The 24,032-nt window shown below is 37.3% G+C and overlaps 1 protein-coding gene across 1 annotated transcript in view; it reads right to left on the reverse strand.

Annotated features, from left to right (window-relative positions):
- LOC150089117 (dynein axonemal heavy chain 10-like) overlaps positions 1 to 23,413 on the reverse strand; it is a 147,043-nt gene extending 123,630 nt beyond the window's left edge. The window contains exons 1-3 of the mRNA XM_090387982.1: positions 23,396 to 23,413; positions 21,613 to 21,852; positions 12,546 to 12,752 (exon numbers count right to left, since the gene is read on the reverse strand). Coding sequence (XP_090244108.1) covers positions 12,546 to 12,752; positions 21,613 to 21,852; positions 23,396 to 23,413 — 465 coding nt within the window. The remainder of the gene's footprint in view (positions 1 to 12,545; positions 12,753 to 21,612; positions 21,853 to 23,395) is intronic.
- Between the last annotated feature and the right edge of the window lie 619 nt (positions 23,414 to 24,032).

Consider the following 24,032-nt stretch of genomic DNA (forward strand, 5'->3'; position numbering starts at 1 on the left):
TTTAAATTCTATACAGTGGGACCAACTGATGATGTTACCAACAGCAAATTCAAAATGGGGAGCATTCGAAGAACTTATCTTGGAAGCTACTAGACTTTACATACCAACTATGAAATATTGTTCAAGGTTTAGGCCTAAATGGATGTCAGATGACCTATTCAGACATATGGCAGAGAAGAAAAATGCTTGGGATACATATAAATTAACACCTGACACAGAAGCTTATGATAGATATAAGTTAATCTGTAATCAAGTTACAAAGGAGGTTAGGCAGGCGAAGGCAGATTACGAGAAATCTTTGGCACAGGATGCAAAGAAAAACAGCAAAGAGTTCTTTTCTTATGTAAACTCTAGAAGGAAGGAGATGAATCAGATTGGTCCACTTGATATCGATGGTTCAACTGTTGATGATCCTGCTTAGGTAGCTAACAAAATAAATGAATATTTTTCATCGACATTCACACATGAGGAGTTATTCAGCGAGGGAAATGCCACAGGTGTATTCAACTCAGGCAGTAAGCTAGATAATCTTGTAATAAAGATACTGGTTAAAGAAGCACTGCAGGATCATCGAGACAAGACTTCAGTTATAGCTCGGACACAGTATGGTTTTGTTAAGGGGACGTCTTGCCTGACCAATTTGATTGGATACTATAATGCAGTCACAAAGAACTGGATGCAGGGAATAACTTTAATATTACATACTTGGATCTTAAAAAGGCTTTTGATACTGCTGCACAAATTGGAGCAGTGTGGCACTGGAGGCAAATTGTTGCTATGGGTAAAGGGGTGGTTGAGGGGGCGAAGACAGAGAGTGGAAATCAATGAACACGGCTCATCGTGGACTAATGTTATTAGTGGAGTCCCTCAGGTTTCAGTGTTGGGTCCATTATTGTTTTCTGAATTTATAAATAATATTGATGATGGTATATCAAGCTTAATGTCCAAGTTTGCAGACGATACAAAAGTTGGCAGGGTTGTTAAGGACACTACTGATGCTATGCTGCTGCAACAGGATCTGGAAAGGTTGAGCAGATGGGCTGAGAGGTGGCAAATGAAGTTTAACATTGACAAATGTAAAGTACTACATATGGGAAACAGCAACCCCAGAGCAAAGTATCAACTCGGATAAGGAGGTGATTATTCGCTTGTATAAGGCAATGGTCAGGCCACACCTTGAGTACTGTATACAGGTCTGGAGGCCTCATTTCAAGAAGGATGTAGAGCTGCTGGAACGAGAACGGAGAATGGCGACAATGTTAGTGAATGGAACAAAGGGTTGCTCTTACGAAGAAAGGCTTAAGTTTTGCAAATTGCAGTGTCTGGAGACTAGACACTGGCGAGGTGATCTGATAGAGGTGAATAAAGCCATGAATGGTTTGAGCATGCTCGATGCTGATGGGATTCTGCCTCTTGCTCAGAATAATCACCTGCGAGGGCATAAATTTAAATTGAGCAAGATGTAGATCGATGTCCGGAAATTTGTCTTTAGCCAGCAGGTAGTTGGTTGGTGGAACAGACTTCCATCCCTTGTTGTGGAAGTTGATATCCTAAATAAATTTAAGGTTCAGCTGGACAGGTATTTCGAACAAACGGAGGGGTGAAGTGGAAGTTTTTTGTTTTTTTTTTCCCCTCTGGCCAATGCTGCATAAGCTTGATTTCTTGCATCATATGCATCTACTAATGCTAATGCTAATGCTGTTTCAGCAGCATAGCATCAGTAGTGTCCTTAACAACTCTGCCAACCTTTGTATCGTCTGCAAACTTCGACATTAAGCTTGATATACCATCATCAATATCATTTATAAATTCAGAAAACAATAATGGACCCAACACTGAACCCAGAGGGACTACACTAATAACATTAGTCCACGATGAGCAGTGTCAATTGATTACTACTCTCTCTTCTCCCCCTCAACCATCCCTTTATCCATAGCAGCAATTTGCCTCCAATGCCACACTGCTCCAATTTGTGCAGCAGTCTTCCATGTGCAACGGTATCAAAAGCCTTTCTAAGATCCAAATATATAATATCAAAGTTATTCTCTGCATCCAGTTCTTTTGTGATTGCATCATAGTGTCCAATTAAATTGGTAAGGCAAGATTTTTCTCTTAACAAAACCATGCTGTGTCCGAGCTATAACTGAAGTCTTGTCTAGATGATCCTGCAGTGCTTCTTTAATCAGTGCCTCCATTAATTTTCCTGGAACAGAAGTTAAACTCACAGGTCTATAATTACTTGTGTCAGCCTTTAATCCTCCTTTGTGAATTGGGGTCACATTTGCAAATCTCCAGTCTATGGATACCTCCCCTGAGTCCAAGGAAGCTTTCATAATTATGGCTAATGGTTTGCTTACTTCCTTTGCTGCCTCCTTTAATATAACTGGATAGATCCCATCCACCCCAGGTGACTTTCTGGTGTTTTTTTCTTCAACAATTTTTCCTCCACTTTACTCTCGGTTTTTACAAGATTATCTAGCTTACTGCCAGAGTTGAATACACCTCTGGCATTCCCCCTTGCTGAATAAATCCTCATGTGTGAATGTCGATGCAAAATATTCATTTAGTTTGTTAGCTACCTGAGCGGGATCATCAACAGTTGAACCATCGGTATCAAGTGGACCAATCTGATTCAACCCCTTCCTTCTAGAATTTACATAAGTAAAGAACTCTTTGCTGTTTTTCTTTGCATCCTTTGCCAAAGACAGACCAGCTTATATCTATCATAGGCTTCCATGTCACCCATTAATTTCTATGTATCCCATGCATTTTTCTTCTCTGCTATATGTCTCATTAGTTCATCTGACATCCATTTAGGCCTAAACCTTGAACAATATTTCTTACTTGGTATGTAAAGCCTAGTAGCTTCCAAGATAAGTTCTTTGAATGCTTCCCATTTTGAATTTGCTGTTGGTAACATCATCAGTTGTTCCCACTGTATAGAATTTAAATACTGTCTCAGACCATTGTAGTCGCCTTATGAAAGCAAAAACCTTGCCCTTTACCCCTGATGGTAGTTACCTCTTTGAGTAAATCCCACTTCAGCACACTGTGATCACTGCCACCTAGTGGTTCCTTTATCTGCAGATTCTGAATGCATGAAGAATCACTACTGATAATCAGATCAAGAGTAGTATTCCCTGTAGTTGCCTTCCGAACATGCTGATGTAGAAAACAATCATCCAATAAATCCACAAAAGCCTTGCTAGTGTGTGACTGACCAACCCACAAATTCCACTCAATATCTGGGAAATTAAAATCCTCCATTATAAGACTCTCTGATTTACTGGCCCACTCTATTTCCCTGTACAGTGTCTTATTATACTCATCAGAGTCATTAGGCCTATAGCACACTCCTACTCACAATTTTGAACTCCCAATGCTTATGTCACACCAAACTGACTCGACACTGCACTATCCAGCGATGTCGACTGGCTTCAATTCCTTGGATTTTATGTGTTTCTTAACTAATTGCATAATCCCTCCTCCCTTCCTATCCTGTCTATCCTTTCTGTACACATTGTACTCCCCAAATTCTAGCTCAGCAATCCTTATATCTGTGTGACACCATGGCTCTGATATTCCAACAATATCTGCCTTTGATGTTTTGAGCAATACCTCAAATTCATCAAATTTATTTACCAAACTCTTAGCATTGGTGTACATGTAAGTATACATGCACCTGTTCCTATTCTTAGCTACCTTAACACAACCCATGTTAGGGTAGTCATTTTAGTCAGGTGGTCAGTTAAATTCACTGGGTGGTGCACCCATTCGATAGATCTTTGAGAGAACATTGAAGAGATTAGTAGTAGTAGTAGTGGCATGTGATGAAAGAAAGCAGTGTATGAGCTTACAGCATCAGCCAAAAAAAAAAAAAAAAGGAAATTCACACAACCATTCCCTCTAAATGTTTATCCAGTTCCTCCTTAAATTTATTTAACCTATCAACTTCCACAGCATCAGATGGAAGTGTGTTCCAGCAATTAACCACCAGCTGGCTAAAGGTAAATTTCCACACATCTATTCTACATCTCTTTCCTTAATTTGAATTTATTTCGTAATCTGAACAAGTGGAAGAATCCTATCAGAATTCAGCATAATCCACCCATTCAAAGCCTTATATACCTCAATCAGATCACCACATGGTAAGAGGATCCCTTCATTCCTCTCACCAATCTTGTTGCCCTTCTCTGTACATGCTCAAGCAAATCTACCTCCTATCTAAATTGAGGTCTCCAGACCTGTATGCGGTACTCACAGCGTGGCCTGACCATTGCCTTATACAGAGGGACAATCACCTCCTTTTCCCTGCTAGCAATATTCCTATATATCATTGATAAAACCTCATGACCTGCCCTGGCAGCCTGTCTGCATTGCTCAGAAAACTTCGTATCTGACTGCACAATTCCTCCCAGGTCTTTTTCATTTTCTACCACCTTAAGGGTAGTACCACACAGTTGGTACGTTTCTCTCGGGTTACTTCTACCCATATGCGGTACTTTGCATTTGTCAAGGTTAAACTTCAGTTGCCACTTCTCAGCCCATTTGCCCAAATTTTCTAGATCTTTTGCAGTAGCACACTGCCATTACTGTCATTAACAACCCTGCCAACCCTTATACAAAGGGTACTAGGAAAGTTTTGCAATATGATGCAACAATGAATCACAGGAAGCTGCTTGTTGCTGCATGTTGAGACGTGTTCATACGTGCATAGTAGCCGCCGCGCCAAGTCGATGGGCTCAGTTATTCATTAGTAGTGAGAGTGTAAAGTGCTTGCGATGGCATCGTGGTCACGAAATGAGATAAGGACAGTTTTGCGGTATAATTTCGTGTGTGGTTTAACCATAGACCAGTGCTTAGAAGAAATGACTCTTGCACTAGATGATGATTGTCCACATCGTACAACGATATTCAGGTGGTATAGAGAATTCCAAAGGGGAAATTTCACTCTAGAGGATTCTGAGAAACTGGGAAGGCCACGAACGTCAGTTATGGAGGAAAACGTTACTGCTGTGAGGAAAATGCTTGACGAAAACAGGCGAGTGACCTACCAACAGATAGAGGATACTTTGGGCCTAAATGCACCAGCAATTCGTTCGATTCTGCAAGATCATTTGCACGTGAAGAAACTTTGTTCTCTCTGGGTGCCGCATCAACTGACTGAAGAGCAGATGACACGACGTGTGACTTGTTGCCGGGAGATGTTAAAAAAGTTTGATAAGGGACAATCTCGGTATGTGAACAACATCGTGACAGGTGACGAGACTTGGCTGTACTATTACGATCTGCCGACCAAGGCTCAAAACAAAGTTTGGGTCTTTGATGATGACGACACACCCGTAATTGTCAGAAAATCCCGATCTGTAAAGAAGAAAATGATAGCTGTATTTTTCAAATCGAGTGGAATTGTGGAACGTGTCGTTTTGGACACGCAGAAGACAGTCACAGCTAAGTGGTATACTGAACAATGCCTGCCTAAAGTCATTGGATCTATGAAGAACCTGCGGCCAAAGTCAAGAATGGACACCTGGTACCTCCATCACGATAATGCTGCAGCTCACCGCGCCAAAGCCTGCACTGAATATTTGACCACGACAGGACTGAAACTTCTTGAGCGTCCTCCCTACAGTCCAGACCTTGCTCCCTGTGACTTTGCACTGTTCCCGCATGTGAAAATGAAGCTAAAAGGGAGGCGGTTTTCCAGTGATGAGGACCTTCTACGGGCTTGGGACAACGAGTGTGCTTTACTCCCTAGTGAAACTTGGCAGAACTGGTTTAAAGATTGGTTTCGGAGGATGGAGAGGTGTATTGAATTGTAGAGGAAATTACTTTGAAAAAATTAAATAAACAAAACTGTATTGCAAAACTTTCCTAGTACCCTTTGTATCATCTGCAATCTTCGACACTAAGCCTCATATACCTTCATCAATATCATTGATAAATATGCAAAACAACAGTGGATCCAACACCGAACCATGTGGGACTCCACTAATAACATTAGTCCACGAAGAGCAGCAACCATTGATTACCACCCTCTGTCTTCTCCCACTCAACCATCCTTTTATCCATTGTTGCAATTTATCCTTAATACCATACTGCTCCAATTTGTGCAGTAGTCTTCCATGCGTCAAAAGCTTTCCTGAAATCCAAGTATATGATATCAAAATTATTTTCTGCATCCATTTCCTTTGTAATACATCATAATAACCAATCAAATTTGTCAGACAAGACTTTCCCTGAACAAACCCATGCTGTGTCTGAATTATTGCTGCAGTCTTGTCTAGAAGATCCTACAATGCATCTTTAATCAGTGACTCCATTATTTCACCCGGAACAGAAATTAAACTAACTGGTCGGTAATTACTCGTATTTGTCTTTGAGATAACAGAAGAGGAGAAAAGGCAGTATGTACTGGAACTTAAGAAGAAGTTTGAGCTTCTGCAGGTTGTTCCGGACCAAGATATCGATGAGGAATAATGCAACTTTCTGAAAGTGATAAAGCCCAAGAAACCTATAATTAAAAATATATCCAAATAAGAAAAAAAATTAGTCATGATGAACCAAAAATAACAAATGTAGAACAAAATAAACACTGACAAGGACAAAATTCAGTATATTGACTTAAGCAAAGCCATTAGAGTGACTTAGAAAGAAAGAGGACATAAGAAGATTTAATACAAGAAAAGTAGAACAAGCATTAAGGGAAAACAAAGGACTTAAATCAGCAGCCATGAGCAGTAATACAGAAAGACAAATGATGCTGAAACTGAAGACCAGTAATGGTGTACTTATAAATAGCAGAGAAGGCACAATTCAAATAGTAGAATATTATAGAGAATTACACAAGGAGCAAGGAAATGATGCCAGCAGTGGGTAAGATGGATGACAAATTAGTAACACATATGACATACCCGATATCCTTTCTGATGAAGTAGAACATGCACTGAAGAAAATGAAGAATCAAAAGCCCGGGGGAAGATGAAGAATCAAAAGCCCGGGGGAAGATGAAGTTACTATAGTTGTTAAAATTGGAAGAAGAGACATCACGTGGAAACTGGCAAGACTCTTCACAAAATGCATTAGAAAAGGTATGATGCCTATGGAGTGGAATAATATAATCATAGTTTTGCTGCATAAGAAAGGAGATAAATCAGAAATTGGGAATTATACACCAATTAGATTGTTATTCCACATCTATAAGTTGTTCACAAGGGTCATTACTAACAGATTAGAAAGAATACTTGAGGAGAATCAACCAAAAGAGAAAGCTGGCTTTAGGACATGATTCTCAACTATGGATCACCTTCACGCAATATCACAGCTAATGGAGAAAGCAAATGAATATAAAACACCATTATGCCTGGCATTTGTGGGTTACAAAAAGGCATTTGACTCCATACAGCATAAGGCAATATTTCAGGCACTGGAAAGACAAGGCATAGATACCACCATATAGTATTTATCTTTACTTATGTAAACTCCACATAAACTCCAAAGGTAGGGGATGAATCAGATTGGTCCACTTGATATCGATGGTTCAACTGTTGATGAAGTACTGCGTATGGGTAGCAATAACCTAAGAGAAACATATCCACTGTGTGGTACTACACTCAGGGAGAATGAAAAAGACCTGGGGGGAATTGTGCAGTCGGATACGAAGTGCACTGAGCAGTGCAGACGGGCTGCCAGAGCAGGTCATGGAATCTTGTCAATAATATATAGGAATTTTGCTAGCAAAGACAAGGTGGTGATTATACCTTTGTATAAGGCAATGGTCAGGCCACACCTTGAATACTGTGTACAGGTCTGGAGGCTTCATTTTAGGAAGGAGTGGAAAGTTTCTAGAAAGAGCACAGAGAAGGGCAACAAGATTGGCGAGAGGAACAAAGGGATTCTCTTACCAGGAGAGGCTTAAATTCTGTAAATTGCAGCATCTGGAGACTAGGCACCTCTGATGTGATCTGACTGAGGTGTATAAGGCCTTGATTGAGCAGATCTATGGATCTATGCCCCTCAGATTAAGAACCTGAGGGGGCATAGATCCAAACTGAGGAAAGACAGTTGTAGAATAGATGTGAGGGGAAGTTTGTGTTTAGCCAACAGGTAGTTGATTGCTGGAACAGACTTCCATCTGTTGTTAGGGAACTTGATAACTTAAATAAATTAAATGCTGAACTAGGCAAACATTTGGAGTGACTGGATGGGAAAATGGGAATGGTTTTTTTTTTTTTTTTTTCTGTGTGTCTGGGATGGACACATCCACTTCAAACATCTCCAAATGACATTACATTCCAAATGGACTGTTTGTTTTGAATTGAATGAAATAGATATTTATATACTTCAATAAAAAATATATAAATATTTGAATAATATTTATATATTATATACCACCACTTTGCTTATTGGAGGCTTGAAGTGGTGGAACCCATGTTTAGTCTATAGAGCTAAGTTCCGGTCAACCCTTCCCTATCTCTTCCATCATGCAGTATGACTGATGACTTTTGAGGTTATGATGAACATCATAGCGAGATCCAATCTTCCTTACATTTCGAGGGTACAGCTCTAAAACGGTGTTCGCAGGCTGGCCGCTAGTTAGTACACTGGACCGAACCTATTGGTAACTCTCTAGGAGGCTTCCAGATCAGCTAGTGTATAATCTTGCTACCTCTACTCTGCCAGATAGTGACTGGAGGGAGTTCGAGTAGTGTGTATGTAGGGAGCATTGTCGAGGCCACGTTATGTCAAGGATCTGGGTATATTCTTACCACGTGTACACCATATCCAAAAATTTCATTACTTCATACAGCATGTCCCACCCACTTTTTCTTACTATTGAATACACCATGAATTGTCAAACTAATAGAGCAAGCTTATCTGAGAAAAGATAAAATTGGTCTCAATTCTAATCTCAACGATGTCCATTTCCACTTGCAGTCTGCCAAACCCCATGTACTTTTTCTTACAGAATCTCAGTTGTCGATTGATTCAACTACTGCTCATCTGAGATGCCCAAATTATTCGCTGTCGATTCCTTTCACCTCAAAGGTGGTACTTGTGCATATGTCCGTTCTGATATTCCCTGTCAGAGACTTGGCAATTTGGAATCTCCTCTCTTGGATCTTCTCTGGCTTAAAATCTCTCTACCTCATTGTGTCAAATTCATCTGTTGTCTCTACCGTTCTCCCAACTCCACTAATCACTTGGAGCTCTTTGACTTCCTCTCTTTGCAACTTGACTTTCTCCAGTCCAACTTTCCTAACAGTGAGGTAATTTTCCTTGGTGATTTTAATGTTCACAACTCCAGCTGGCTTCCGTTTTCTAATCACACCGACCCAGCAGGTCGAGATGCTGAGGATTTTGCAATTTCTAATGACCTAGCACAGATTGTTCATTTACCTACAAGAATACCGGACAATCCTAATCATAGACCAATACGCTTGATCTTTTTCTCACAAACAACCCTTCTAAGTACACGGTCAAAGTGAGAGGTCCTTTAGGCACTTCAGATCACAACTTGGTGATTGTCTCTTCTCCAATGGAACCTTTATCTCATGGCTATTCCCAACTCCGTGTTGTTTGGCATTACAAGAATGCAAAATGGGATGACCTGCGACACTTCTTTTCTTCTTTTCCTTGGTCGGATTACTGTTTCAAAACTTCTAATGTCAACGTTTGCTCAGATCGTGTCAGTGAAATTATTCTTGCAGGAATGGAATCCTTTATCCCACATACCACTTTAAAATCTCGTCCTTTATCTAAACCTTGGTTTTCCAATAAATGTGCTAAGGCTGTTCAAGAGAAGAATGTTGCATATCGTAATTGGCTTGTTTCTAATTCTTCGATTTCATTTTCTGCCTACACCAAAGCTCGCAACAATTGTAAAGCAGTTATTAATCAGTCCAAACTAGAGTTTGAACAGGCTAAGAGTAGAAAACTTGCTTCTTGCCCTAATGGTAGCCGAGCACTCTGGTCTCTTGCCAAAGCTATTGGCCGCAACTTTTGCCCATCTCTGCTCCCACCTCTGTCCAAACCAAATGGTTCTGTTGTCACTTCAGCCAAGGATAAAGCTGACCTGCTAGCATCCCATTTTTCTTCCAATTCACATAATAATGATCTTGGTAAAACACCTCCCACCATTCCCAACACGCTCCATTCAATACCTTCTGTGGTCTTCCGTCAAAAGGATATCAGAAGGATTTTGATGAATCTTGATGCTAAGTAAGCTCCAGGTCCTGATGGTATTTCTCCACTTGTTCTCAAAACCTGTGCTCCGGAACTTACTCCTATTCTTTGCCGCCTTTTTTCACTTTCTTATTCTAAAGGTGTTTTTCCTTCTGCTTGGAAATTTGCTCATATCCAGCCAGTTCCTTAAAAGGGTGACAAATCCCGCCCATCCAATTATTGTCCCATTGTAATTACTTCTACTCTTTCTAAAGTAATGGAGAAATCAATTAACCACCAACTCTTAAACTACCTGGAAACCTTCCGTCTGCTCAATGATCGCCAGTATGAATTCCGTCAGTGTCGATCCACTGGTGATATTCTGGCTTATGTTACCCATTTATGGACTAATTCAATGGAAAGGTTCGGTGAAACACAAGTAGTTGCTCTTGACATCTCAAAGGCTTTCGATCATGTTTGGCATAAAGGTCTTCTAAACAAGCTTCCATCTTATGGTTTGCCAACTGTTTTTAGTAATTGGTTATCCAGTTTTCTCTCTGATCTCACTGAGGGTGATGGTAGATGGCTCTCTGTCTTCTAACTTCTCCACTAATGCCGGTGTCCCCCAAGGTCCAGTTCTTTCCCCCACTCTTTTCCTCTTGTATATTAATGACCTTCTTCCATTGACTGGAAATCCTATCCATAGTTTTGCTGATGATAGCACATTGCATTCCACTTTCCATTTTGGGAAACCTTGTCCTGCTCAATCAGCGTCAACTTCTCGAAAATCTGCTACCAATTCCTTAAATGCCGATCTTCAGGTAATTCTCCAGTGGGGCAAAGACAACTTAGTTGATTTCAACCCTTCTAAAACTCAGTCTTGTCTTATATCTCGCAAAAAGGATTCTTCTGCTCCTATGCTTATCTTTAGTGACACTCCGATTTCTAAGCAAAATGATATATCTCTTTTTTTTTTTTTTTTTTTTTTGGTAGTTTTTGGCGCATATGCTTCTGTGGCCATAATCCACCTCCCAAGGTTTTTTTGCAGTACTTTGATCCAAGACCGAGGCGGGAATCGAACCCGCGACCTTTGGGTTGCCAGGCAGGCACTTTACCCACCTGGCTAGCCCGGATATATCTCTTTTGGGGATTACACTGGCTTCCAATCTCTCTTGGCACAAACACAAGCACATTACAAATATTGCTTCCTCTGCATCTAAAAAACTTGGTTTTCTCTTTCGCTCTCGGCATTACTTTTCTTCCAAACAGCTGCTCACTCTGTATAAATCGCAAATCCGCCCTGCCATGGAATATTGTTCCCACATCTGGGGTGGTGCCCCCAAAACCTCTCTCAGGCTTCTTGATTCCATTCAGAAGAGGGCAGTTAGGTTAATTAATGATTCATCTCGAACAGAATCTCTCCACTCGCTTTCTCATAGACGTACTGTTTCTGCTGCATGCCTCTTCTACAGATACTTCCATGGGCACTGTTCTTCTGAATTGGCTTCTATAATTCCCTCTCTCTCTTTCAAAACAGTCCGAACACGTGCCGCCACCAGCCAACATCCATTTACTGTCCAACTTCAAACCCACAGAACCGACTTTTCATCTTCCTCATTTATTTATTCAACTGTTGTTTTCTGGAACAACTTTCCTTCATACGTATTTCCTGAAAATTACAATCTACAGAAGTTCAAGTCCAATGTCAACAAATATCTTCTTTCATCTTCTCAACCTCCAACCCAAGCACGGTACTAAGTACTATAGGTTCTAATACCTCTCGTGTTTGGGGTTCACATAAAAAAAAAAAAAAAAAAAAAAAAAATGTTCATTTTATTTATTTCCTTATTATTTTACATCATGGTTTATCAGTCACCACATGCCTGATCAGAAATTAGAGGCTGTATAATTCAGTAATGGCGCTTGAAATCCCAAAAAGTCTACATTTTTCATATATCTGTGAAGAAACATACTCACAGAAACTGATGTACATTCCCTTGTGCATTCACTGTTATTACCGTTGTTATTAAATATGCATTCAAAGCCCTAGAAGTTTCCCCCTTTGAAAACTTCATGTCACTTTGATTCAGACACTTATTATAAACTGCAACACAGTTAATGGCTCCTTTTATTACGATAAAGTATAGATAATGGCATATAATGGCATTTGTTCGCACAATAAAATGTGTCTGATTTTATTAGATTATAAAATATTAAATTTATTTACTTAATAATACACTTCTCAAAGAATGTACAAACAATTTTAACCAATTTCTTGCTTTAGTTTTCTCATTTAAACTCTGAATACACTTTACAATAATTCTTTACACAATTTTTTTTTAAATAAAATTTTCATATTTGGCTAACAAAAATGAACTTACTTCATTGAGAGGCATTTTAAATAATGGTTTAACATTAATGGCAGCAGTCACAAGTTCTTTGATAGCCATGGCAATACAATCCATTAAATGCATCATTTTAGAATCCTGACTATAATACCGTGATAGAGTCCAGACCAAACGAAGGGTATCCAAAAGGGGAGGTATAGTTTCCATTGCAACAGATAATGGAGTGCCTTTGTGCAAATTCTGTAAAAAATTAGCACAGATGTCTAATTAAAACTTCAACTAAAATTTATGAATTACAATCCCATTTAAATCTTTGCACTCCATAATTATGTAATAAAAAATACAAATATTCTTATTACTGCAAATTTTTAACTTGAAAAATCTTAATCAATATAAGTAAACAGTTAATTAAACTTAATTAAACAATTAATTATTCAGAACTAAAAATATGTAATCACCATATTTTTATGCCTGAGATGGACAAAGGTCTACATGTCTTTTTTTGTGTTATTAATTTAATATTTCTGAAAACAGCCATGCAATTTAAACGATACATAACACAATAATGTCTTTGGCAATATATCTACAACTGGAATTATATTAGCATATTATGAAGTAAAGAATCTACCCTTGTGGTTTCAGAATTTTCCAAGTGGTGAATAAGAGAAATAGCACACCAAATAAAACACAAACAAATAAAATAAATAAAACACCAAAACAAGCTTTAAACTACTTTATGCAGATGTGCTGCAGAATCACTCATTCAGGGACTCGGATCATTTGTTTGAATAATCTTATCTATTGTCTTTAAATGCCTGAATACCGATTTTAAATTCATCATTTAAGAGATCACAAAGAAGGAGTTTTTACGTTATCAACATTCTCCTTCTTTGGGGTCTTAATTTATCCATTTGATGAATTGAAACCTTCATATATTATTTCTGTACTGGAATTTAAGAACAAGTTTGAGCTTCTGCAGACCAAGATAACAGTCCATGTCAAAAGCTTTTAGCATTAGCATAGGCATATGATGCAAGAAAGCAAGTTTTTATAGCATCAGCAAAAAAAAAAAAAAAAAAACTTCTCATTTCACCCATCCACTGGCTCCAAATGTTTGTCTAATTCTGCCTGGAATCTAGTTAAGCTATCAACTTCTACGATGGATGGAAGTCTGTTCCAGAAATCAACCACCCACAGGCTAAAGGCAAACTTCCGCACATCTATCTTACAACTGTCTTTCCTCAATTTTAATTTATGCCAACTCAGGTGATTATTCTGAGCAAGAGGAAGAATCCCATCGGCATTGAGCATACTCAAACCATTCAAGGCCTTATACACCTTAATCAGATCATCTCGCAGGTGTCTAGTCTGAAGACACTGTAATTTGCAAAACTTAAACCTTTCTTCATAAGAGCAACCCTTTGTTCCATTCACTATATCTTGTTGCCATTCTCTGTACTCGTTCCAGCAGCTCTACATCCTTCTTAAAATAAGGCCTACAGATCTGATTACAGTACTCAAGGCATGGCCTGACCATTGCCTTATACAAGGGGATAATCACCTCCTTATTGCTGCTAGAAAAATTCCTGTATATCACTGACAAGACACCATGAGCTACTCTTGCAGACCATCTGCACTACCTCTGCAAGAGTAGCACATGGTGTCTTGTCAATGTCAACGAGGAATACAACAACTTTCTGAAAGTGATTAAGCATAAGAAACCTATAAGTAAAAAGAAATCCAAAGAAGAAAAAATTTGTCAAGAAACACTTGTTGTGATGGACCAAAGAAGACAAATGAAGAGTAAGATAAACACTTGCAAGGAAAAAATTGAGTATACCGAGTTATGCAAAGCCATTACAAAGAGACTCAGAGAGGACGTAAGACGATTTAACACAAGAAAAGTAGAACAAGAATCAAGGGAAAACAAAGGACTTAAATCAGCAATCATGAGCAGTAATACAGAAAGACAAATGATACTGAATCTGAAAAGTGATGGTGTACTTATAAATAACAGAGAAGGCATAATTCAAATAGCAGAAGACTATAAAGTATTATAAGGAGCAAGGGAATGATGCCAGCAGTGGGGAAGATGAATTACAAATTTGCAACACATACGACATAGCTGATATCCTTCCTGATGAGGTAGAACATGCATTCAAGAAAATGAAGAATCAGAAAGCCTCAGGGGAAGATGAAGTTACTGTGCAGTTATTCAAATTTGAAGGAAGAGACATGACACAGAAACTGTCAAGACTCTTCACAAAATACATTAGCAAAGGGGTGACCCCTAAGGAGTGGAATAATGCAATCATAATTTTTCTGCATAAAGAGACAAATCAGAAATTGGAAATTATAGACCAATTAGCTTGTTGTCCCACATAGTTGATTTTCTCAACTATGGGTCACGTTCATATAATATCACAGCTAATGGAGAAAGCAAATGAATATAAAACACCATTATGCCTAGTATTTGTGGATTATAAAAAGGCATTTGACTCCATACACATAAGGAAATGGAAAGACAGGGCATAGACACACCATACATTGTGATTTTTAAAAAATATATGAGAATGTTACATAATTCATTAGACTACACAAAAACAGTAGCAAATTTAAAATTAATAAAGGAGTTGAACAAGGAGACACAATATCTCTGAACTTGTTTACTGCTGCCCTAGAGGAAGCTTTCAGAAGATTAGACTGGTCACAGAAAGGAATCAACCTGGAGGCCTCATTTCAAGAAAGATGTAGAGCTGCTGGAACGAGTACAGAGAAGGGCAACAAGATTAGTGAATGGAACGAAGGGTTGCTCTTACGAACAAAGGCTTAAGTTTTGCAAATTACAGTGTCTGGAGACTAGGCACCGGCAAGGTGATCTGATAGAGGTGTACAAAGCCTTGAATGGTTTGAGCATGCTCAATGCTGATGGGATTCTTGCTCAGAATAATCACCTGAGAGGTTATAAATTCAAATTCAGGAAAGACAGATGTAGGATAGATGTGCAGAAATTTGCCTTTAGCCAGCAGGTAGTTGGTTGGTGGAAAAGACTTCCATCCCTTGTTGTGGAAGTTGATAGCCTAAATAAATTTAAAGCTCAGCTGGACAGGTATTTCGAACGAACGGAGGGGTGAAGTGGAAGGGTTTTTTTTTTTTTTTTTGGGTGATGCTGCATAAGCTTGCTTTCTTGCATCATATGCCTCTACTAATGCTAATGTCATTTGTCATTTGTCAAAATTGGTCAGACAAAACTTACTCTTAACAAACCGATGCTGCATCTAAGCTATAACTGATGTCTTGTCTAGATGATTCTGCAATGCTTCTTTAACCAGTGCCTCCATTAATTTCCCTGGAACAGAAGTTAAACTCAGGTCTGTAATTACGTGTGTCTCCCTTTGATCCTCCTTTGTGGATTGGGTCACATTTGCACAACTCCAGTCCTTGGACTTCCCCTGAGTCCAAGGAAGCTCTCATAATTATGGCAAATGGTTTGCTTACTTCCTTTGCTGCCTCCTTTAATATAACTGGATATATTCAATCCACCCCAGGTGCCTTTCTTATGTCTATCTTCAACAATTTCTCCTCCACTTTACTCTTGGTTATTACAAGATTATCTAGCTTACTGCCAGAGTTTAATACAACTCTGGCATTCCCCTCCATGAATATCTCCTCATGTGTGAATGTAAATGCAAAATATTCATTTAGTTTGTTACCTACCCAAGCAGGTTCATCAACAGTTGAACCATCAACATCAAGTGGACCAATCTGATTCATCCCCTTCTTTCTAGAGTTTACATAGTAAAGAACTCTTTGCTTTTTTCTTTGCATCCTTTGCCAAAGATTTCTCGTAATCTGCCTTTACCTTCCTAACCTCCTTTGTGACTTGGTTACAGACCAGCTTATATCTATCATAGGCTTCTGTGTTACCTGTTATTTTATATGTATCCCATGCATTTTTCTTCTCTTTCACATGTCTAATTAGTTCATCTGACATCCATTTAGGCCTAAATCTTGAACAATATTTCTTAGTTTGTATGACAAGCCTAGTAGCTTCCATGATTAATTCTTTGAATGCTTCCCATTTTGAATTTGCTGTTGGTAATATCATCAGTTGGTCCCACTGTATAGAATTTAAATACTGCCTCAGACCAACGTAGTCACCTTTACGAAAGCAAAAACTCTTCCCTTTAAACATGATGGTAGTTACCTCTTTGAGTAAATCTACTTCAGCACACTGCAATCACTGCCATCTAGTGGTTCCTTTATCTGCAGATTCTTAATGCATGAAGAATCACTACTGATAATCAGATCAAGAGTATTACTCCCTCTAGTTGCCTCCCGAACATGCAGCTGTAGAACACAATCATCCAATAAATCTACAAAAGCCATGCTAGTGTGTGAGTGACTTCAAGCTCATCGAATTTATTAACTATACTCCTAGCATTGGTGTATATGCAAGTATATATGCACCTGTTTCTACTCTTAGTTACCATAACACATCCCACTATGACTCCCAGCAGTCCTGGAAATCCCCATTGCCTTGCTTTCTATGCTTCTGCTCAATTGCTTTTCAACAGAAGAAGTGCAAGAATCCCTTTCACCTGTACCAGCAGCTATTGTTAATCTATTAGTACGTGTATCCCCCTAAGCTAGCAGTTTTCTGACCCACCTAACTCTGCGTCGACAGCATCAGCAAATATTCTTGCACCCTTTCTATTTAAGTGTATCCAATCCCTGTAGAAGCAGTCTCTCCTGTTAACAAGCACAGACCAGGTTGAGAACAATTCTACCCCTTGAGCCTTGCACAATCTCTCCAGGGCCGAATTGATCGAAAGGCTCTCCTCATATACTCCCTCCTATCGTGTCTGGGCAGAATTGTAGACACTTTCAAACCCTAACTCATGGCTTTTTTTCAGCACTGACTTGTACTTGTTAAGTAATTTCACCGGTCTCCTAACTCTTAATATCATTTGTACCAACATGTACAACAATCACCTTTTGTACCCTTAAAAGATGATATCTGCTCTACAATGTTATCAACCTTTGCTCCTGGCAGATATACCCTGGTCCTGTTCCATCTATCCTTCAGGGAAATGGGGAACAATAAGAGCCCCGTTTCCCTGACAATAGAGTCACCTACAACAACTAGTTCCTTTGGGACCAGCGCATTCTGCCTTGGGGGTTGCCCCTGTATTGTGTGATGTTCAAGTACAAGCTTTGGCATTGATGTGGGCAGCTGAGAGCTTGATGGGCCCCTCAATTTAAATCCTTCGAGGGCATCCACCCTGTCCTTCAAGCTCTCATATAAGCCCGTAACAATGCTGAGTTGGCATCTGATTTTCTCACACTCCTTACATCGTGCACACACAAAGACATTTCCCTTGGCATATATCATGTCCCGTTCCTGATTGCTCCACAAACATCACACAAGCAGTGCATTTCAATGGACTGTGATTCAGAGGGAAACCACCCCCCCTCAGTTCTCCACTGAGCCACAGCACTTCCATTAGTTTGAGCCTTTTACTTTGCTGCTCTGGTCTGTGTCATGGTTTCTATTCAAGTTCAATAAAATTCTAATACAAAATATAACCCTAAACCTATATCCCAATGCAGTTATAACACTATATATATGTATTTCGGTATGGAATATTATCTCCAAGTTACGTTATATGACTTTCTTATCCCCCTGTCAACTTATATGTATTAATTTATGATGTTACATTTGTAAAAACTAGGTAGCTATATTTATTTAGTTAAAAAAGTACAATTCAATTGACAATGAAATTTAATAAGATTAATAAATTTTACTGATTAATTGATAATACTATACTCGCTATCTAGTTTTCCTTTAAACCTTACGCTATCTAGTTTTCCGTTAAACCTTACGCTAGTACACGTATTGTATAACAATGGTGGCAAGTTATGAACAGTAAATCTACGGACACAAGGTATTATTTACTTTCCAAATTGTGCAATCTAAATTCAAAGTAAACCACGGAGCTTGACTAGGTCTATAAGCTACTTATAGAAAATAATTTAATCTAACAATTACGTCAATAAAGCATCTAAATATAATTAAAAAACTTAGCATTCGAGGGTGATGCAAAACTTGTTCAACACATAGTTTTGATACCCTTATCGATACTAAGTAATAACCTACAAAATCTCTATTTAAATTAAACTAAAATATTGTTACTAGGAATATAAAGCAACTCTAGAAAATAAATTAATATGCCAATTTAAGTCAATAAAAAAGCAAAAACTTCTCTATTAGCTGGAGCCGTAAAAACTTCACCTGTTCATGTGTACTCTTGCCCCCAATGTCTGTTATGCAGAGTTAGTAAGGATTTCAGACTAAAGATGAATATGGCTAAAACAGTAGTAATGATGAATAAGTAGGCCACAGAAAGGGATATAATCATTGAAGAAGCAGTAACTGAAAAGGGTGTATTCATATAATTAACTGGGACAAGTATGAAATTTCAGATAGATAGCATTCAGGAAATATATTCAACTGAGAAGCAATATCCCAATTTGTCTGAAAAGTACAATAATGAACCAATGTACACTCCCCACCATGACTTATAGAAGGAAAACTTGGGCACTCACCAAAAGAATGGAAGAGAAGCTTAAAACTACAAAGTGAAGAATGGAAGAGAACTTAAACACAGTGAAGAATGGAATGAATTATATTAGGAATCAGACTGTTAGATAAGAAGAGAAACACGTGGATTAGGCAGTAAACACAAATAAAGGACATTCTTATCAAAACTAAAGAACTGAAATGAACTTGGGCAGAACACATATCTCGAAGACATGATGGCAGATGGACTAAGAAAATAACAGAATGATACCCAAGAGGAGCTAGAAGAAAAGCTGGAAGCCAGTGATGAAGATGGACAGATGAAATCACGAGTTTATGGGTAGTAAATGCAAGTACATTGCACAAAAGAGAAGGAACTGGAAAGTTACCGGAGAGGCCTTCATCCTGCATTGGATTGAAAATGGCTGATGATGATGACTGTCCTTACAACCCTATCAACCTTCGTATCATCTGCAAACTTGGACATTAAGCTTGATATAGCTTCATCAATATTGTTGACAGAAAATACAGAAAACAACAATGGGCCAAACATGGACTGCTGGGGGACTCCACTAATAACATTAGTCCATGAAGGACAGTGTGGAGGTTGTCAGATGAAATTCATGAGTTTGTGGGTAGTAAATGGATGGCCATTGCACAAAACAGAAGGAACTGGAAAGTTGCTGGAGAGGCCTTCATCCTGCAGTGGATTGAAAATGGTTGATGTTGATGATGATGATGGTGACTACAACAAATTTATACCAACTCAAAACACGTGGTTGAAAGCAAGGAAAATAGAAGTTCCATTGTGTGTGTGTGTGATGGTTTTTTGAAAAGCCCATAAAAATTTACCAAGAATCATCTAATACAACTTGAGATTGCTAAATCTTCTTGATTCATTTTGAGAAAGATTCCAAGTGCCATTCATAAAGAATACAGCTTGCGCAAGAAATCTGTCCGAACTGTTGTACAGCTTGTGCAAGAAATCCATCCAAGCTGTTGTATGCAGATGTTCTGTAGTAAACTTACCAACCTATGCCATACTACAGCTCCATAAGAAATAAAAAACACTTTTTCTGGGAGATCCTTTGATTTCAAATGTTCACTTACAGATGGAATGAAGCAATGAAAAATCCAGCTTTTAAAAATTTCTTGATGTAACCAAACATATAAAAGCAGCAAAGAGTGTATAACTACAATGATGTACTCTATTACCACTATACACACGTGTTAAAACTGCTTGTAGTGTGTGACAGTGGCATTGGCTTATGTCGTTATAGTTACATGCTCCTTGCTGTTTTTACATGCAAGTGCAGTTCTTTCAGTTTGGGTGACAAATGTTTTTAATGGAAGCACTTTCCAAAACATGTAAGATTTGTCAGCAATGTATATTTGCTTACAAGCTAGATTATGTCTTTTGCTTGGTTTCACGGATGGAACAGAAAATAGAAGCTCTACTGTATGTGTATGATAGTTTTTTGAAATGCCCATAAAAATTTACCAAAGAACATCTAATGCAGTGGTTTTCAACCTTTTTTAATAACAGCACCTCTGAGTAATTTATTTTATTTTGCGGCACCCCTACTCAATTTTCTGCCTGTTAGATCCGATTCTCTCTCTGCATATATATATATATGATAGTTATTACAATAATATAATTATAAAAATTACATTTCGTAATACAAATTATATGTATACAGCATATAATAATTTTATTCTTTATATAGAGGTACTAAGTAAACATCAATTATAGATCACCAAAAAATTAAAAAGATACTGTACACCTTTTTATAATGAAATAAACATATAAATTTTTAAAAAATAATAATAAGTTTAATAACTTAAATCCAAATTACGTGGCATCCCTGGAATGTTGTTGCGGCACCCCGGTTGAAAACCACTGATCTAATGGAACTTGAAATTGCTGAATCCTCTTGATTCATTTTGAGATATGATTTTAAAGGTAAACAGAGTCTATTACAGCATGAAGCCAGGGGATTATGTCTGTACAACTGTGTTTTCATCAGCCAAACCTGAAATTACTTTAATTACGTCCTCTGCCTGAGACTGGACAGCTACAGCCTCAAATGAAGTGGTATTTAACAATTCCTCCATTCTCCAATGGGATTTGAACACAAACTAGTGGTGAACCCAATCTGCTGCCATGGAGGGCATACTTTTTGAGTTGCAATGAGAGAAAACACTTAGAAGAAAGAGAACACTGAAGAAAAGTTCAACAATAAGAGAACTGTTCAATTTTCCAACTATTCTTCATGAAAATTCTATCTCTGAATCTGAGGAAAAAAAAAGTTTATAAATAATACTTGAGAAAATTCATAATATAAAAACTAATACAGGGTCTGGCAAATGTGCTTCTTTTGGCAGATCATGTATTAGAAAATCCTGTAATTTGGTAATACATGTCTGCTAACAGAGGGGCTGCCAAATGTGCTACTTTAACCCCACATTAGCAAACAAAATGCTAACTAACTTTTATATTCAATAGAATTCATTTACCTTTAGGTAAGGTTCTAAAGTTCCAAGAAATTTCACATTATCTTGAGCTTTCAAAAAACACTGCCGCACTTCTTCACATTTGTCTAAAAAACCACTTACAGCCATGCTTTCAGTCATTTTTAACACTTTTACTACCGTTTCAATTTGAGTAATATGTAAATAGTCTGAAAGGGCACCTAATTCTGCTTTTTTTTCTTGCCAAAGTTCAACTTCCATTAGAGGGCCGCTAGCTTTAGAAACCTATAAAACAGGTATCAAAACTATTATTATAAGATTATCAAAAGCTTAAATAATAAAACAAAATTAAAAGATCTGGATAAGATTTTGTAACTGAGCTTAAGCTTAATAAAGAAATATTTGCACTGTATTAACAGAACTGATTAATTTTTATTTTTCCTGAATCTTTAACTAGAACATATATACTGAACTTTATCCAAAGAATCTGACAACATTAAAGATAACATCAACATATGAAAAGGAAGACTATCATGATAGGCCTACTATAATATACAATACAATATAGAAACAATCTACAATACAATATAGAAACAATCTACAATCACAATACAATTTACAGTCACAATCTACAATACAATTTACAGTCACAATCTACAATACAATTTACAGTCACAATCTACAATACAATTTACAATCACAATCTACAATACAATTTACAATTACAATCTGCAATACAATTCTGTCAATGACTACAAGAATTTTTCCAGCAGGAACAAGGAGGTAATTATCCAGTTGTGTAAGGCAATCTTTAGGTTGCAACTTTGGTTCTGCATATGTCTGAAAGCCATATTTTAATGATCTGGATCTGTTTGAACAGATGCAGAGGAAGAGCAATAGTCAGGGACACCTAATTCTGCAGTCTTTCTTGGTAAGGGTACTTTTACCAAGAAAGACTGCAGTTCTGCAAATTGCAGCATCTGGAAACTAGACACCTACTAGGAAATCTAACTGAGGTGTTTAAGGATTTTAATTTCTGCTTTTTAGGGCAGATTATCTTTCTTTAAATGGCTTTAAATGGATCGAGAAAACTAAATGCTGATAGAATCCTTGCTCTTTCTTGGATTATACACCACACATTGTTTTAAATTGAAAAGAGTGGTTGCAGAAAAGATTTCCTTTCAGTCAGAGAGTAACTGATTATTGGAATGAATTTCCATCTGATAGTTTGAGAGATGATGTTGTTTTTTTTTCTTTTTTGCTGATGTTGTATAAGCTTGCTTCCTTGCATTATTTGTTACTACTAATACAATCAGCATTAAAAAAAGGATACTCAGACCTATCCTTAATAAAATGCAAAAACAAAACTCTTACACTAAGCATATATAAAGGAAGCAACAAAAAAGAGTTTTTTCATATTTATAAATTTTTTATTTATAATATGGTCATGAATCAGTAATATTTAATTGATTTTTTTTTTTATTTTCTGGTTAACAATTCTGTGTTCACTTTAACTCTAAATTATCATAATCAATCACAAATGCTAAAATTATAAAAAGAAATTTTCATAATATAAATAATTACTAAAATAAAATAAAACTTCACTGCATGTAATTAACATAAATGTATTAAATTTTGAAACCTAAACAATCACAAACAGATACTTTTAAAAACAACCATACGTTTCAATCTCTTCTTTGAGAGCTTCAACTGTAATAAATAAATAAAATAAAGGAAGACCAAAAAACTTTAAGCTATTAACTTATATGCCTACTAACTTATTTCTCTTCTACTCCTCTAAAAACTTTTTAGAGAATATACCACTAACAAACATGCCTAAAGTCATCTTTGAGGACTGCAGGCATATAAGTTAGTAATATATTTTATCAAAAGCTTAAGTTAATTTAAAATTCAGATTTTCCAATGTGCATGATGCATATAATTGCAAAGTATGCAAATGAGAAATGTGCACACAACACAGTTACCAAAACAATTCACAGCTTAAATTGTATATATGGAGTTTGATAATCAACAAACTGTCAAATCATATCACAGCATGACTCTGATTGGCATCATAAAACATGCTGCTTGAGGAAACTACAGCCAAGATCTTGCAACCACATATAATTTGTAACAGCTAAACAGTAAAACACTGAACATTATTAGGTAAGGTATTAAATATTTATTTAATGAATATTTGATATATTTAATGTCTATTTAAAATACATTTTATGTAACTTTATTGTTATAAGTTAGTGCATTAGCATCATTTCTAACACAGTAAACCAGCCAAACGTGTGTAGAGTGGCATCATTACATAACATCTCATATCGTGAATTCCTTCACAATATGAGATGTTATGTACATTTAAATTATAATTTATAATTATAAATTTTAAATTTGTAAATTTACATTTTCATTTCATTTATTTGTGACTAAAAACTGCATATTGTAATTTTATTAAT

Source organism: Mastigoproctus giganteus, chromosome 2 (assembly GCF_048544385.1).
Source record: "Mastigoproctus giganteus isolate SK-2022 chromosome 2, ASM4854438v1, whole genome shotgun sequence".
In the NCBI taxonomy this organism is placed as follows: Eukaryota; Metazoa; Arthropoda; class Arachnida; order Uropygi; family Thelyphonidae; genus Mastigoproctus; species Mastigoproctus giganteus.